Source organism: Castor canadensis, chromosome X, assembly GCF_047511655.1.
Source record: "Castor canadensis chromosome X, mCasCan1.hap1v2, whole genome shotgun sequence".
Lineage (NCBI taxonomy): Eukaryota > Metazoa > Chordata > Mammalia > Rodentia > Castoridae > Castor > Castor canadensis.
Genome location: NC_133405.1, coordinates 24,897,380 through 24,915,991, shown reverse-complemented (window position 1 = coordinate 24,915,991; position 18,612 = coordinate 24,897,380). Strand labels below are relative to the sequence as shown.

Sequence of the window (18,612 nt, the reverse complement as noted above, 5' to 3'; positions counted from 1 at the left end):
ATCTTATGAAGTCCTAAGAGTGTTTTCCAACATGTACTTCTCAACTTCCTCTAAGGGCTCTGACAAGTACCTACCTTCCTTGCAATTGGCATTCGGTTAAAGACGTTCCATAGCACAATCCCCACAACCACTTTGTCCCTGAGGTAGAAGATGACGCCTTTGCCATAGTCCTCCCCATCCACAGGGGCCTGTGGGGTTGCAGGGGTGCTGGGAGGAATAGTGATTTCGGAGGCCTCCGACTCTGTCTCACTCTCTGAGCGGATACCAGTCCCTGTAGCCAGTGCCCCAACACCCAACAAAAAAACACACAAAAGTGCAAACTTCAGTTACTCAAGCTTGGGAAATTCTAGAAGGCAAGTGTCTTTTGAGAATGGTTTCAAGCTGCTTCTAGATGATTCTTTTTAATGTCCCTCAGTGCATGCTGGCCTTGTCCAGCCCCTCTCTACTGACAAAGCCAAAAGGAAGCTCTTCCTTGCCAGCTCCTGGGCACTACTCAGTCTGACCTTGAACTTCCCTCCCTTGTTACCTCATTTTAAATTTAAGCTATGGATATTTCCTGGTTTTTATATTTCTTCAAACTGTAAAAGGCTTGCTCATGTCCTCTGAGAAACATTTGAGAGCTATAGAGTCATATAACTATTAAAATGAAAATTACTGGGCTGGCAGAGCATCTGTCTAGCAAGCGTGAGGCCCTGAGTTCAAACCCCAGTGCTGCCAAAAACAAAAAAAAAAGTGAATTAAATGAAAATTACTTCAAATTAAAAAAAACATAGAATTCAATATGTTATTTACACTTGCCATGTTTCCCTTCTTTCTTTTTATTTTATTCCTCCCCACTTTTTGAGCAGGACTAGGGTTTGAACTCAAAGTTTCATGCTCGCAAAGCAGGCACTTTACTTCATAAGCCATACCTCCAGTACATTTTGCTCTAGTTATTCTGGAGACAGGGTCTCACAAACTATGTGCCCCAGCTGGCCTTAAACCTTGATCTTCCTGATTCCAGCCTCCTAAGTAGCTAGAATTACAGGCATGAGTCACCTGGCTATTTCATCACCCTCTTTTTTGTGGTGCTAGGGATAGAACTTTGCAGATGCTAGACTATAGCCCGAGCCTTTGCCATGTTTCAAGTGCTTAACAGACACATGTGGCTAGTGGCTAATGTCCTGAACACAGTAGAGATAGAACATTTCCATCACAACAGAAAGTTCTATTGGACAGAGCTGCTAGACAGACATTATAACCAAAGCAGAAGGCATGGAAAACCATGGTAGGGTATTTCTTCCTAGAGAAGGAAGTGAATGGCAATGTGGAAAGGGGCACCTTGTCTTCTGAGAACCACTAGGCTCTAGACAATACTGCCAAGTTGATAGAGGAGTGACCTGGACTTGGTAAGTTCTTGGGTCTCTGTCCTGGATCCACTTACTAGGAGAGATCAGAATGAAGGTGTATAGGCTGGAGGTGTAGCTCAGTGATACAGTGCTTGCCTAGCATGCACAAGGTCTTAGGTTCCATCCCCAGTACCACAAAAACAAACAAACAAACAAAAAAGAATTAAGGAGTATGGCATACACTAAAATTACTTGAGAAAAGGGTCTATACATCCATATAATTTCTTGCTTTCTCCTCAAACAGCAACTTGCCCTTGAAATACCTCTGGTAAAAAGACACAGAGGTTAAATAACTTGAGCGAAGGTCATGGAATAAGGCTGAGGAGTTAATGAAAGAGATGTGCGTGGAAGGGAAGCCTAATTCCATAGACGTGCCTCCCATCTAAAGCAAACCTGGCTTCCAGATGTCACAACTGGAATCAGAGGCAGCTTAACAACTCCTCAGCCCAGTGCTTCACTGCCCAGGGCCCATGGAAGACAGCAGGGCCTAAGCTGAGGTTCTCATACCCAGTCCTTGAGATTAGCATGAAGCAGGAAATAAAAAAGGAAAGGAAACCCCTAAAAAGCTCAGGTTTGCTTAATCACCTAGATCTTCCCAGGCCCCAGAGACAAGCTAAACAAAAATGTCATTGAGCTGGCCACAGCCCACCATCTAGGATGGATACCCACAGTATTTGAGTCTGTGCTTTGACCAGGACACCTGATTTTGCCAGATCTCAGACTGTGGGAGAGTAAAGACTCTGGGTTTGGTTTCTTTAAAAGCACAATATGAAGAGAGGCTTTCACTGCCAGCTCCCTGTGGCCCATATAGAATCCCCTTGTTTAGGAGAACTCACCACTGCTTCTCAAAACTCTTCTAAGAGAAGTAGTTGGACTTCCTTACCTGACTGCTCTGTGGCAGATTTTGGGTTGTCTCGTGCAGTTGCTTTTGCAAAAACACCAACTGTGGGCAAACTACTGTCCACAAGACCAATAGCTTCATAGCCAACATCAGGGCCCAAATCACTCCTACGAAAGGAGAGAGAAGAGGATAGGTTCTGTCAAGGGATGACATGGTAGCACATTTAGTCTCCATGACACTACATGCTTATGCTAACCAAAAACTCAGGATGTGTAATAACAAGAGAAATGCCAAAGTGATCTGCTGCCACAAGGACATCTAGGGATAATCACGAGAAAGCAGTATTATTTCAAACAACCTTTATTTTTCTTTAAGAAGCTACTGTACATATCATATAGCCATATAATGATCTAAACTCATTAACTTTCTTCATGTTTTAATCCCATGTCACATTTGGGGTGGGGTAGGTTCCCACCTTTGCTATTCACTGTCTTCCTTTAACTCATCTTAAAGCTGCCTTTTTGAAACTTTAAAGAGTGCTCCATTTTGTGGAGTTTGAGATGTTTTGTGATTTCATTAACCTATAGTATTATCCCTTAGCCTTCACTTTTCAAGTCTGGAATGCTTTCTCTAAAAAGGCACCTCTATCCACTTTTAATTTATTTGCTCTTCTTGGATATTTCTGTCATTGTCATACCTTCTTAATATGCCAGGAGCTTCACAGAATATTTGAGGGACAGACATATCATTGCCATGGTTTTTGGTAATAATCTAGGATATTCTCTAGCTGTTGTGTATCTGCTGCTCTACATTTTACCTTCTTGGCCATGGCATCTCATTGGAATGGTGTCTTCAGGGAAGAGTCTACAATGATTCTTTGTAATCTGTTCTTTGGTTTGAACTGATAATTGTGCAAGCGCTCTATCACTGAGCTATATCTCCAGCTTTTTTTTATGTTTACTGTGACACAGGGTCTCACTAAGTTACGGAGGCCCAGGTGGCTAACCTTGCTCTATCCAAAGAATTGCCTTATGTACCTAACTTTGAATTGCGATACTGTTACTTTTTAAGTGGGCTGTCTTTTTTTTCTTCCCAAATGTTGAGCTCATTAGGGGTGACCAGTAAAGAATAAATTAAAATACACTGCTTCCTATTCCTAACAATGCACTTTTACACTACCTACTAGAGCTCAAACTTTGAGTTATTTTGCCAGAAGTGCTGGCGCCATCTCCATCCATTCACCTCATATAAATTATGCCAAACAGGATACTTTTACCCAATGGTCACTTTGAGGTAGAATGTATGGACATTAGATGGAATTTTTTCCTATCTATATGAAGCTAATTGGCCCAAAAGGAAACCAAATGATAACTCTGTGTTATGATCTTATTAATACTGAGTTCGAACCAATTGAGTCCCCAAGGCACAGAACTATTACCAGAACATTGACTGATGCCAGTATGGCTTAGCAGCTCCAGTCATATTTTCTCCAGCCAGTCTTCCACTCACAACAGCGTGATCATGGTGCTCTACTCGCCTCCTACCCAACTTTATGTCATAGAAGCATGCAGCATCTCCTGCCTTTGGAAACAAATATATAATGTGAACATATGACTTTTTTTTTTTAAAAAAAGCAAATTAAAGACAGTATAAACTTTTGGGGCCTCAAGAACCCTTGCAACATTAACTAACTAATGTTTTCCACCTACAGGCAAGAATGATACCTAAATTACCAAAAACATTGAGATTTTATTTTTTTAAAAGAAACTGTCCTATACATCCAAAAATTTCCTTTGCTTCAGTTCATGTATACCTGTTTCTGGTCATTCTGTCCTTAGCAGACAAGCTATTTCATAACTATGATTTGCAGAATACTCCTTTTTTGTGGTACTAGGGTTTGAACTCAGGGCCTACACCTTGAGCCACTCCACCAGCCCTTTTTTTATGTTTATTTGTTTGTTTGTTTTGAGTTAGGGTGTCTCAAACTATTTGTCCGGGCTAGCTTCAAACCTCAATCCTCCTGATCTCTGCCTCCTGAGTAGCTAGGACTATAGGCATGAGCCACTGGCACCCGGCAGAATATTCCTTTTGTTGTTTTTGACATGAGGGCCTTGCTATGTAGCTGAGGCTAGCCTCAAACTTGCTATCCTCCTGCCTCAGTCTCTTGAGTGTTGGGATTATAGGTGTGGACTCCCATGTCCAACTCAGAATACTCTTCTATATGTGGGAATCAGTTATTATATGTGACTGCTTCTCACCTAGAAATCTTTCCTAAGATAAGGATTTTTTCATCATTCAGTATTCATTCAACAAATGTTTATAGAGTATTATGTACAAATGCTGTCTGAGTTGCTGAGATGAAACTGGCATGGGCTTTGTCTGTGAGGAGTAGAAACTAGTACAGGAAGATGCAGTACTGTTCATAACTACAGTACAATGTAAACAAGTAATGTGTATTAGGAGAGGGATAGATTCAACAAGCTAAGTATTTCAGCCAGAGGAGAACCCCTAGCTGGGGTTGAAAAGGGCCAGCTTCATGCAGGATGTGGTATTTGTGTTCTCTAAACCTCATTCATTTTTATGGCTACTCAGACTCCCCCCAGAGCAACCTAAAAATTCAACACGTGAACAATGGCAAAGTAAACTATAAAGTCCACTTAATGGAATATTATACAGTCATTAGACTGTTTGCAGAGTCTGATGAAACATGGACAATGCTTGCATTTATGATGATAAGTGAAAAAGAGCAGAATAAGATATTTATATATAGTATGCTTACCACAACCACGTAGAACAAAGAAACAAACTTATGTGCAAGAAAACAAAAGGAAGGAAATACACTAAAACATTCATGGTTGTTGCATGTGACTATACCTCTTCCTCCTTCTTGTCTGTATCTTTTTCACTGAGTACATATTACTTTTTTTTGCAGCATTGGGGTTTGAACTCAGGGCCTACACCTTGAGCCACTCCATCAGCTCTTTTTTGTGATGGGTGTTTTCGAGGCAGGGTCTTATAAAACTATTTGCCAGGGCTGGCTTAGAACCATGATCCTCCTGTTCTCTGCCTCCTGAGTAGCTAGGATTACAGGTGTGAGCCACCAGCACCTGGTGAGCACATACTACTTTTTATAACAGGTTTTAAAAATCCAGTACATTTTATCTCTAACAAAACTAGCCATCTTTGAAGGGGAAAAAATGTAAGGCTCCTAGGTCCTTAGTCACAGCATCCATAATCAAACACAATACATTTTTAACAACCTAGCAATGGGGAAATTACTTCATGGTTCCTACATACTATAGTCTTGTTTGCGTCATGTTTTTAAAAACAGCTAAAAATAGTACTTGAGGAAAATGAACAGTGATTTTCCTTTCCAAGGACGATGTTAGAAAATTGCTACGTCCTCCATTCCCTGGACTCACATTTCAGCTACAGAACAGTAGATCAGTTGAAAGCTGTGCACATGCCCACCAGGGGTTATGCCATGGCTGTTGCCAATAGCAGAAGTGAAGAGTTCTATTCCTGTAGGCATACATACTGCTCTTCTCATCTTCCACTAACTTGCAGACGAGGCCAAACTTGTTCTTCTAATTCAAGCAGTTCACAAGTTTCTATTTTCTCTCCTCAGTGTCCAAACACTTTGACCCTATTTGGTTGAGTTGTCAATGAGCTTTAATACACCACCTGCCAGACCTGCCCCCAGGCTGTGGACAACAAATCATGCCTGGTCATGCTGTAGCACACTTACCACCCAGATGTTAGAACGTGCTTGTAGTTCTGCATTTACCCGGAAGCCACCAAAATCTGAGTCTATTTCCAGCCCACCAGTCTTGGCCAACTCAACATTGGGCTCCAGACCCACAGCTGCCACTATATGGTCAGTTTCTACCTGAGGCAAAAAAAGAAATTCAGTCAGTTACCAGTTTCCCCCTGTGCCTACTGACATAACAATTGCATATCATGCCATTAAGAATCAGGGCTTTAAAAAGAAATTAATTTCCTCAAAAGCCCAGGAATCCAGATTCCTTCTATCAGGGGCCTGTGGGTGTGGCTCAGTGGTGGAGCACTTGCCTAGCATGTGCAAGGCCCTGGGTTATATCCCTAAAACCACACACACACACATACACACACACACACACACACACAAAGAAATTGGGTTTTAAAAAACCTATGGGTTAACTTAGCTCAAGTAAATAGATTTTAAATTCTACTCCATAAGGCCCCTCAATTCCTCCTCCCCACATCACATCATCTGAACAGAAATCTGTCACTCTACCAAGGACTCAAAACTCTGTGACAAATAGAAAGGGACTACGGGAAAGCAGTTCACAGGTACCTTCTCTGGCTCTCATCATCCTTTGTTTTAATGGAGAGACAGTTAATTCAGAAAATTATGACAGGTTAATGGTGGCTGCCAAGAAAATGCAATCCACTGGTGTCAAATGAAGGAGTGAGAATGAGGAAAAGGGAGGGGAGGTCTGGCAAACCTTCTGGTAATCTGTCTTCCTCTCCTTACCTTCCTGCCGTCTTTCAGTTTGATGAGTAATTTGCCACCACTAACTCCAACTGATTGCACAATCGCACTGGGCATCACCTTCACCCCCTCTGTGAAGACAAATGAGATCCAAGGCTGAGCACATAAGCCTGGCACCTTCATGAAAAGCAGGGAGGCTGACTATAGGCCTCCCATATACTAAAATCAGCCATCCTCAGTATGCACGCAGCCTTAGAGAGCCATAAGAACCTACACTCACAGTCCATTTTTAATTAGCATGTATTAATTATACCAAGGGGTTTCATTGTGATATTTCCATATATGTATATAATGTACTTTGATCAAATTCACTCACTGTATTAACCATAGTCCATTTTTAGCACTTCTGGGAATGTGGTGCATTAATTAGAATCTGAAAGCCTGTAAACTTGGCTGACAGGGGAATGGCAAAACACTTCATCTTCCAGGTGATAGGACTTATATTAAGGGAGCTCCCCAAAAGCTAACTTTACCCTCAGTTACTGTCAAAGGAAACAGAGTGGCAGCATATAGAAATAGTTTCTTTACCTCGTCTGACTTTTTCCATGGTCCAGTTGCTGAGGTATTCAGGGAGGATCTTTCCCATATTTCCCTTCTCAGGGAAGAGTTGAATCACTTCTGTTCCCAAGGCTTGAGCTGAAAAAAAAGGGAGCAGTCATAGCAAAAGGTGAAAGACAATCTTAGGAGGACAGGAAGGAAAATAAAGGAGTAGTAGGCAGACATTACTAGATACAGGGCAAAACTGCTACCAGGCCAGAGTTCCTGCCTGTGGGACACTGGGATGCAATGTCCTTGGTGCTTGAGTTCATTCATAAGGCAAAGACAACAGGTGCCAGAACTGCTTTCCTCGGATTAAGTTACCAACTGTCAACTCTGTGCACTTCCATCCACATGGTCACCTGAGACTTATAGGGCTTTGCAACCTCTGAATAGGAAACATGTTCCTGAGAAGATTCCCTGAGTTTACATGGCTGAAAAACAACATTAAGAACCAAGGTGGCCAAGAAACACTCAAACTGGAACTCACAGAACTGTCAAGATGGGAACCACCATGTGCCTGAAGGAAGTATTTGGCTTTTTACAGGGGTAACAGTTCAAAAATACACACAGTTCTGTAGTCTGCCCTGCCACTGTCATCTTAATAACTATTTCTCTTAATATTTTCTTTCTTTTTTTGTGGTAATGGGGTTTGAAATCAGGGCCTACACCTTGAGTCAATCCATTAGCCCTTTTTTGTGATAGGTATTTTTGATAGGGTCTCTTGAACTATTTGTACAGGTTGGCTTTGACAGGGTGATTTTTTTTTCTGGTATGGGGGTTTGAACTCACTACCTCATGCTTGCTAGGCAGGCATTCTATCACTTGAGCCACTTTGCAGCCCCAGGCTGGCTTTGAACTGCAATGTTCCTGATCTCTGCTTCCTGAGTAGCTATGAGTCACTGGCACCCAGCTGAAATTGGTGTGAAGGTCTTTTCTTTTTTTTTTTTTTGGGCAGCTCTGGGGTTTGAACTTAGGGCCTCATGCTTGCTAGGCAGGTGCTCTTACCGCATGAGCCACTCTGCCAGCCCTACTTCTGAAGAGGACTGGCAAACTGAAGGACAGGAAAGAAAGCCCTACTGTTACTTTGCTCAGACGACAGCTTCTCAGTCACTGAGGGATCCTCATCAGGACTAATCTCAGTGCTAAGCTCTTCACTCTATAAACCTTAATTGAACTCTTTCTACTTCTCCTGGCTAATGCATCTCTGGAATTTGTGACATCTCCCAAGATACATGTGATATAAAACTAGAAAAATAAATTCGAGGTCGCTCCTCAATACTCACCTTTTCTGCCAAGAGCACAGGCCAGTTCACTCCCAAGGAAGCCCCCGCCAATAATTGTAATCGACTTGACTTCCCGTGAGATCTTCTCCAAAGCTCGAAAGTCTCCAATCTGCAGGATCACACCACTTTAATCCACTGATTTCCCAAAGGGGCATAAGATAATAATGGTAGGAAATATTTTCCTCTAAATCTTTCACAACAGTAATTTGCACAAAAATCTTGTATTAGTGGCTCAATTATAGCCTCTATGTTATTAATATGAATTTCTTTCTCCATTGTAACATTCCTTCTAGCAACAGTGGTTGTCAACTGGAGGCAGTTTTGTTCCATCCCTACTTCTCCAGGGGGACATATGGCAGTGTCTGGAGACATTTTTGGTTGTCAGGACTAGGAGGTGCTCCTGGCATTTAGTGGATAAAGGCCAGGGACACTGCCAACATCCTACAAAGCACGGGACAGTCTTCTACATAAACAGTTATTCAGTCCAATGTGTCAATAGTGCCAAGGATGACAAACCTTCTTCTATCAAGAACTTAAAGGACAGTACAAACTGCAACAAATATCCTTAACAGCAGTTTTTATAAGCAAAGTATGGTGTTAAGAAGCAAATTCACCTCCTTTCTTTTTTACTTGGGTACTCTTTATTTTTATTGTGGTGAGTGGGGGTACATTGTGGCATTTACAAAAGTTCTTACAATATTTCAAATATATCGTACTTGAACTCACCCCCTCCACCATTCTCCTTCATCCCCCCCCCACCCCGCCTTCCTGGAATAGTTCCAACAGGTCTTTTTCCATTTACATACATGTATACACAGTATTTCCACCATATTCACCCTCCTTCACCATTTCCCTACCTCCTCTCCCCTACTTGGGTACTCTTGACATTTCTCCTAAGTCTCCACACAACACTTACAATGAAAAATGCCAAGATGCTATATATAAGGAGTTCCAGTGAATCAAATGCATCAAAAAAAAAAAAAAAAACCTGTGGAAGGGCAGTCAGAAAGCAACTATAGCAAGCAATAAAAACAGCAACTGTATTTTTCTCCTAGGAGCATAAAACCCTTGAGTGAGGTATTTGAGGTGCAGAGAGAGGAAGTGACTTGTTCAAGGCTAGATAACAAGTCTGTAAAGAGCCATAAATAGAACTTGGACCTCTCAATTCCCCAGTGGGCACTTGGGGCAACAAGATTGTATTACCTCTTCAAAACAACGCAACAAAAACACTAAAGAAGACAATTACCTTTCTGAAAAGTGTCGTTCTGCTCTTCACCTCTGCTCCAGCTCTATCAATGGCAGACAGATTTCGTGGAGTACCTCCTGAAAATAAGAGGAGGAGAACTCTTTAAAAGTCCAACAAGCAGGAGCTAGCCCAAACAATCCCTCAGGCAGAGCTCTCTCGGCTTCTACTGTGGTGCATGTGTGCTCCCTACTGGTGCCACAGAATAACTAGAGGATAGGATGGCTCCATGTTCCTTCAGCTGGCCTCACAGCAGGCTCTTTATCAATTTCCTTTGAGAAGCAGATTTGAGTCTCTTTCTAGAAGCCCTAGCTGGCCAGAAGGCTTCACTTGCTGCTTCTATGGTCTAATTTCTCATGAGGGTTCACCAGCTGGCATGGCAACTCTGCTCTCATCAGTAGCTTGTTGGCTCTCTTGATTTTAGATTGGAACTGGCAATAAAGCCATGATGATGTATTACTTTCAGGACACAGAGTAAGAACTAGGGAGGAGAAAAAAGGCCAACTTCTTTGACCTCAGGCTTGCTAGGCAGGTCACTCTATCACTTGAACCATGCTCCCATCCCTTTTTGCTTTTATTTTCCGGATAAGGTCTCACATTTTTTGCCCAGTGAGCCTGGACTGCTCCTATTTAAGACTCTAAGTAGTTGGGATGACAGATACACACTACCATGCCCAGATTATTGGTTGAGGTGGGGGTCTCACTAATATTTTGCACTGACTGACCTTGAACCATGATCCTCCCAACTTCTGCCTCCTGAGTATCTAGGATTACAGGGGTGAGCCATCCTTCCACTGAGCAACTTCATGCCTTCACCAAAAGGAATAGCAAGAGTGATCCAGAAGGGCTGATGTTGCCAGGATTTGTAACAAGAGAAGGCAGCCACTTTAGAGCCTCTGGGTTACGGTTTTCTTGAGGTTAAGCAGTGATGCCCTCTATAGAGAAGGCTAGACTAAAACTCAAATGAGCTACTGTGGCAGGGAAGACAACCATCTCCAAAAGTACTCACCTGTTGCAATCAAGCACTTTTCAAAGGTTATCTGAGAGCCATCATTAAGTTTCACCATATTGCCTCTCACATCCAGCTGCACTACCTGGTTTCGAAAGAGGTAGAGATGAATTAGTTTCGAAGAAATTTGTATTGAGATATGATTCACATAACATTCACCATTTTAAGGTGTGCAATTTAGTGGTTTTTAGTATATTCATAATGATGTGCAACCATCAACACTATCTAATTTCAGAACATTTCCATCACCCCTACCAAAAAAGCCTTTGGACCTATTAGCTGTTGGCACAATGAGAAGAATTAGTTTTTGACCTAGTGATCCTTAAGAAACCATTTCTAGCTTCGGGATGCAGACATCAGGAGGATTATGATTGGAAGCCAGCAGGGACAAAGAGTTCAGGAGACCCTATCTCGAAAACACCCAATACAAGATAGGGCTGGTAGAGTGGCTCAAGTGGTAGAGTGCCTGCCTAGCAAGTATGAGACCCTGAGTCTTTGGCACCACAAAAAAAAAAAAAGAAAGAAAAGAAAAAGAAACCATTTCTAAATAGTCACTGGGACTACAGTTTCTGATACCCAGTTTCTTCAAGTGGCCATAAGTTCCTAAGCAGTCAGCATTAGAGCCAGTTAGTCCCCAAAGTTCTGCCTTATTTGTGGAAATGGAGAATAAAGACAACTTTGTCTATTTAGCTATTTGGAATCTTATTTCTTTGTTAATTCTCCTATATGCACAACATCTTGATTATGCTTTCTCTAACTTATAGTCGTTAAGGATTGCTTACAATAGAGACTTTTCAACCACATGTCATAAGGCCAGGAAGAGTGTTGGCATTTTCCACACTTCCTGAAGTTGCTGCTTCCAGATTCTTGTATCTCCATACCAACCTGTATCCCTGCAAATCACTGTTACTGAGCCACCTTTGAGTCACTACTAATTATCCACTGAGGACTTTATTTTCCTTTGAACCACATCCAGATTTTTGTTACTCCTAAACTACTACTCAACACACCACACACACACACACACACACACAAACACACACACACACCAAACTCAAAACTACTACCTCAAATACATCACCCTTATGTTACAATTTTCCATCCTTGTAGCTTTCTCTCAGTCTCACTGCCTTCTTGACTCTTCTTTGTTTTTGTTTTTACTTATTTTTTGGCAGTGCTAGGGATTGAACCCAGGGCCTTGTGTATGCTAGGTAAGTGCTCTACCACTAAACCATATCCCCAGCCCAGTCTCTTCTACATTTGCTTTCAACTTTCTCTCTGTTTATTTGGCTGGCTGTTCCATTCCAACAATGTGGACCAATGGTAGATCATCCAAACTGTTCTCTTACCAGCATCCTTAATTCCCTTGTCCCCTACTCCTTCTTATGATAAGAACTTGAGTTTTTCAGTTAGAGAGACTAGTTTCTAGACTCTGCTCCACTCCTTATCAGCTGTGAGATTATCTATTCATAAAATAGTTGCCAAGTACTATTACGTGTTTGGTGCAGCACTAAGTGCTAGGGCACAATGGTAAGACAGACATCTTCCTTACCTTCAGAGTTTAATAGACAAGACAGACAATTTAACAAGCATTATATAAGTGGTCAGGGAAGCATAAGTAGCACTAAGAACGTAGGACAGGTGCACCGTCAAGTCAGGTTGGGTTGGGGTAAAGCTTTCTAGAAGCACTGATTTACACTGAACTCTGATGGATGAGTAGCTTCTTTAGCCTCCCTCAGTTTGTCCTTGGTAAGCTCCCTCTTCATCCAACCTGACTACTTGCCACCCACACTGCTCACTCACTCAAAGACTTACATCCTGTCTTATGTGAAAACAAGTGAAGCCATTAGACGTGATCTTCTTCAGCTTCACATAAAGGTTCCCACCTCCCCAACTCCCAGAAAAAAACTTGTTCATATTTACTGTCAATTCCTTTCTTCTAGCTTTCGGGATGAGGTGTCCTTTCTATTTCTGTGCCTGACCTCCCATTCTTTCCTTTCTCTCTCAGAACCTTCCCCCTATCAATTATCTACTCATCCCGTGTCTCTCCCGATGTCTTATATCCTCAGCCCATTAACATTCTAATTCCACCCAATAAGACCTGACCCACCTTTGATTCTATGTCCTCTGTAAGTTTCTATCCAATCACCATTTCCTTTTTCTCATTTAAACTGTGGACCACATGCTCCTTCTTCTTGAAAGTCCCTATGACCTTGGCTTTTGTCCTGCGTTTTCCTTATACTGCTCTGTAAGTTCCTTCCTAGTCTCCAATGTGGATTCTCCTTAAACTTGCCTCCCCAAAGTTGGGGCTCTCCAGAGTTCTATTCCTCTTTTCACTAGATAAGTTCCTCCCTGGGAGACCTCACCAATTCTCATGGATTCAACTCCTACATATACTCAGATGATTCCCAGATCTCTACCTGAGCCCAGCCCCTTCTCAAGAGTCACAATTATACAACTACCCAGAAGATACCTTCATACTGATAGTCTACTTTATACTTAACAGTCCAAAACTGACTTTTAGGGCTGGGGGCATGGTTCAAGTGGTAGAGTGCCTGCTTAGTAAATGCAAGGTCCTGAGTTCAAACCCCAATACTGCCAAAAAAAAAGCCCACCCCAAACTATTATATCCACCTTAAACTAGTGCTTCCTTTTGCAATATCTTTCTCAGTTGGGGACCCACTGCAATCCACTATGATAAACAAGCTAGAAATTAGAAAGTCATCTTTGCCTCCTCTCTCTGCTCATCTTCACCTTTAATTAACCTCCAAGCCTTGTAAAGTTTGCTTCTTAAGCATGCCTCAAGTCTCTTCTCCACTCTGTCACTTTTTCCCCTACTGCTAGAGCCACAAAGATCATCACCTTTCTATCAGGAAGCAATACATTATTAAGAGCTTGGGCTCTGAAATGATTATGCCTGGGCTCAAATTTTGTCTCTATCACTTATTAGCTGTGTGAGCTTAAGGAAATTATTTAAATTTTTTGTGGTACTGGGGTTTGAACTCAGGATCTCATGCTCACTAGGCAGGCACTCTACCACTTGAGCCCTTAACATTTATTTATTAAATTTTTCCAACTTCTTTCTTAATAAAATGGAAAAAATAATACATCATAAAAGTATTGTGAAGATAAAAGGAGATAATGCACATAAAGCATTTAAAGACTGTGTTTAGCCAGGTGCCGGTGGCTCACGCTTATAATCCTAGCTACTTAGGAGACAGAGATCAGGAGAAGTGTGGTTCAAAGCCAGCCAACGCAAACAGTTTGCACAACCCTATCTTGAAAAAGCCCACCACAAAAAAGGGCTGGTGGAGTGGCTCAAGGTGAAGGCCCTGAGTTCAAACCCCATACCGCAAAAACAAACTAACAAACAAACAAAAAACAACTGTGTTTACAAGATTAAGATAGGAGCAGGCACTGGTGGCTCATGCGTGTAATCTTAGCTATTTGGGAAGCTGAGATCAGGAGGATCTTGGTTTGAGGTCAGATGGGGCAAATAGTTCGAGAGACCCCCCATCTTCAAAATAACCAGAGCAAAAAAGGACTGGAGGTGTGGCTCAAGCAGTAGAGCATCTGCTTTGTGAATGTCTGCTTTGCAAGCATGAAGCCCTGATTTCAAACCCCAGTCCCATGGGGGAGAAAAAGATTAGAATAGGTACTATATAAATTTTAGCTCTTACTTTTTTCGTGATTATGACAACTACTATCCTAATTTGAACCCTCATCATCTTGTGCCTGGATTATTACAATAACCTTCAAAACGGTCTGTCTGAAACTGGTGGAATGGCTCAAGTGGTAGAGTACCTGTCTAGCAAACCTGAGTACCACAAAATAAAAAGGTCTGCCTGTAGTCTTATTCCCTTGAAATCCATCCTTGTCATAGTCAACAGTAATTATTCAAAATTCAGTCCAAGTGTTTACATCCTTACCTAAAACTCAACAGCTCCCCAGTACAGACAAAGCTGAAGCTCTTTCACACAGTACACAAAGGCCTCCATAACCAGGCCCTTGGATAACTTCTCACTTTTGTCTCTTGCTGCTCTCCACCTTGAACTTTAAAAAATAACTTCTTATATTTATTTTCAAGTTTAACTTTTTTTTGGTGGTGCTGGGGATCAAACCCAGGGCCTCACTCATACTAGGCAAGTGCTATCCTTGAGCTATATTCCCAGCCCCTTAACTTGAACTTTCTGCCATATTGGTACTTACCTGCTTATTTTCCTTGCACCAAAAATGCTTTCTGTACCAACGGACCTTTGCTTATGCTGATTGCTTTTACTTGAATGTGCTTGACTGGAATGCTCTTCACTCTTCTGCAGTCTAAGTCTCTTCATTCCCTAAGACTTCCCAGTCTTATTTTCTCCTCCAGGAATCCTTTCCTGGATCCATTACTGAACTGGGCACTCTTCCCAATAATTCCCACAACATACTGCATCTTTCTTTTTTATCCTTCTAAGTGTTATGATCATCTGCCCATGTTTCTGCCTGGTACTCTTACCCCCTAGAAGGTAGGGCCTGTGTGTTATTTACACATAGGGAACGTTTAACACATAATCTCTACCATCTTATTTGCAAACCTGTATCTACTTTCTCTGCCTAACACTTACAGGAGAAGCAGCCTTGTCCCTATCAAAGGTCAACCCCTCCACTTTAATCCTAAAATGACTCGGCTCTTCTTTGATGAACTCAGCAGCAGGGCAGACAGCAATTGTAGTAGAAATACACATTACCATACTTACCAGATCTACATAGAACCTGATTAAGGACGTAGTTTACTAGTTTACCTTCTTTCCAGTGAGGACAGCCACACCACCATTCTCAATGTGAGGCAAGTCCTGGGCAGAGACATAGAAAGAAGGTGGCTGGAAATATATGCTGTATGGAAAAGAGGGAGAAATGTTATAAGCACCTGGAACTGCTATAGGATCCAAGCTTTAGCAAAATTGTGTCCATCTTGAAAAAAAAATTAGGATCATTTTCCAGAGTAAGTCTCTGCTTACTAAATCTTGGTGGTAATTTGCTTATATAGAGGTATTCTAGGTCAGTGGTTTTCAAGTGGGTGCAAGTCTGTACCCAGGGGACGTCTGGAAATGTCTGGAGACATTTTTGGTTTGTAACAACTTGGATAGGGATGCTACCGGTATGTAATGGGTACAAGCCAAGGATGCCGCTAAATAGCCTATAGTACACAGGACAGCCCCCAACATTAACAAAGAACTAACCTGCCTCAAATGTTAATGGTACAGAGGATCATTTCAAAGCAAAAATAATAGGGACACCCAAGGACCTAGTATCTACATATCAACCAAAATGAGTTGTTCAAAATGGTGCTGGTCAATGGAACAAGATCTAGTGTCTAGATGATTCTGCCTGAAATAGTTACTCAAGATGCGGCAGCACATGTCTGTAGCCTCGGCTATTCAGGAGGCTGAGGCAAGAGGATCGCTTGAACTCAGGAGAAAAAGGTCAGCCTGGAAAACATAACTAGAACTCATCTCAAAAAAACTTCAGCTAATAAACCATGATAGACTAACTACGGGGTGGCTAACTTAATGAGAAGTTTATATCCTGCTTGAAAATGGAACGTGACCGTGGGAGCGAGGGAGGCAAACAGGTTTGTAAAATTTAGCTCAGCATCAAAGGGATTACTAATGAGAAAAAAATTGGAACCCAAAGAACACTGTACTGGAATTGAGAGAACAAAGGAGTCCTTTAAGGAAAATATTTTTGGACCAGTAGCTTCAAGTCTTTTGTGCAAGCATTCTGATAAAGAGGCTCTTCCTTCCAGTGGTCTCACTCTACCTCCACAATTTTAATGCCTGCTAGGATGTCAAGGAAAGTGCCACTGAACAGTTTCTTTTGCTTTTATAGGACATGCTCAGGCAAGTATAAAGAAGTGACAGCACAGGTCAAACTGATCTTCATCAAAGAAGTTTAACCATAGGTCCTGGAAATAGGAGCATAAGTATTTAAGAGGCTAATTGTTGGTAGATCTTGGGAGAGAATCTAGAATGCCTTTTGTAACCTATTGCCTCTAATTAGGCCAGACCAAACAGGTACCATAGTGGATTCCCATGTAAAACCAAGTCATCCTTCCTATTTGTTGTACATGGTCAATGGCAAAATCCTAACCCACTCCCTGTGCCCAGTTGAAATTGCTGGTCAGGTCCACTTTACATAAGCAAACACACCTTCTCTCTTTTCCATTCCACTGTCTGAATCGCAGTGTTTTTGTGACATTTGGATCATCTGAAAACCACAGTTCTTTTGAAAGAGGAGGTCGCATGTATGGTAGCTCAGGATCTTCAGATACAATTAGTACCTTTAAACACGAAAATAATGATACTTATCACAGCTAAGTCATTTAAAAGGCAAATATCCAAGTGTTCACACTAGCTAAGTGCTTATACATTATATCCTCTGTGTCGAGCAAAGTAACATGCACCTTACCCTAGCTCCAGGGTCCCGAGCCCGGATAGATCTGGCTGCAGCAAAAGCAGCAGTGCCTCCACCAATTAGCAGGAAAGGTACATGACTTGGTACCCTGACTTGAGGAACTGGCTCTCCTTCTACAGCTGTAAGAACAGACCAAACAGAGTGAATCTTCCTGAAGGATCTGATGACTCCTTCCACTATTAAAAAGTCACTTTGCACTTATCTCAACCCTTTACATAAAGCTACCATAGAACCTACACTAATCTTGCCTTGTTTTTTTTTTTTTTTTTTTGTCTTTTTTGTTTTGCTTTTTTTTTCTATTTTTTCCTTTTTTTCGGTGCTGGGGACCGAACTCAGGGCCTTACACTTGCCAGGCAAGCGCTCTTCCACTGAGCTAAATCCCCAACCCCGAACCTACACTAATCTTAACAAACTTGCTGGGCTTGGGATGTAGCTTAGTGACAGAGTGCTTTTCTGGCATGTGCAAGGCTCTGGGTTTGAGCTCTAATACTGCAACAAACAAACACCCAGATCAAACCCAACAGAAAAAAAAAAAACTTCACAGCATCCTTATGGGACAGGAAAAACAAGTATCCTTTTCATTTTACAAGTGAAAAATTCCTCAAAAAAAGAGGGGGGGGGATGATTTAGTCAATATCATTCATTCATTAGGTTGGTACTGGAACTAGGACATAGCTTAAGTATTTAGTTATTTCTAAAGCATATCGGAAAGTATATATAGAAGGCCTCTGCCCTTCCCATTAATTTCCCACTGACCACCAGGAAAATAACAAGTTCAGTTTCATCTTTTGTTAGCACTAAAGGAAAAACACCCAGGAGCCCAATTGGGGATTATTATACAATGTTTAAGAGTGAAGAGGAGTTATTGAAGAAAACAACCCAAACCACCCACACAGAGTTGTGGAACTTGTTAAAGGATTAAAATATTCCTCTCTGAAAAACCCAGGGAATCATGTGGGAAGGAAGTGACTGCTAGATCTATGTGCTTCAGGAAAACAAATACATTTTTAACAACTCAAAACCCCAAAGACTCAAAAGGGGAATAAAACAACCAAAATTTTTTCCTCATTGTAAAAAATGGCTGCAATCTCTTTCCCAGTAGTTTTCCTCACCAAGTTTGCCTTTTAAGAGTCTTAGCATTTGTTGCCCTTAATGCAGAGAAACTAAAGCAGATACCTTAAAAGCAACTGAGGCCAATAGGAAAAGGGGACCAGGAACTAGAGAAAAGGTTAGATCAAGAAGAATTAACCTAGAAGGTAACACACACGCACAGGAAATCAATGTGAGTCAACTCCCTGTATAGCTATCCTTATCTCAA

General features: G+C 41.6%; 1 protein-coding gene across 3 annotated transcripts in view; it reads right to left on the bottom strand.

The window, feature by feature from the left end:
• Window positions 1-18,612, bottom strand: part of Aifm1 (apoptosis inducing factor mitochondria associated 1) — a 32,946-nt gene that overhangs the window by 607 nt on the left and 13,727 nt on the right. For all 3 annotated transcript variants that reach the window (XM_020165279.2, XM_074064050.1, XM_020165277.2), the window contains 12 exons: window positions 17,289-17,413; window positions 17,030-17,160; window positions 15,623-15,713; window positions 10,839-10,923; window positions 9,833-9,909; window positions 8,587-8,695; window positions 7,292-7,399; window positions 6,746-6,834; window positions 5,978-6,118; window positions 3,668-3,810; window positions 2,272-2,396; window positions 75-271 (listed from right to left, as the gene is read on the bottom strand). In XM_020165279.2, coding sequence (XP_020020868.1) covers window positions 75-271; window positions 2,272-2,396; window positions 3,668-3,810; window positions 5,978-6,118; window positions 6,746-6,834; window positions 7,292-7,399; window positions 8,587-8,695; window positions 9,833-9,909; window positions 10,839-10,923; window positions 15,623-15,713; window positions 17,030-17,160; window positions 17,289-17,413 — 1,421 coding nt within the window. The remainder of the gene's footprint in view (window positions 1-74; window positions 272-2,271; window positions 2,397-3,667; window positions 3,811-5,977; window positions 6,119-6,745; window positions 6,835-7,291; window positions 7,400-8,586; window positions 8,696-9,832; window positions 9,910-10,838; window positions 10,924-15,622; window positions 15,714-17,029; window positions 17,161-17,288; window positions 17,414-18,612) is intronic.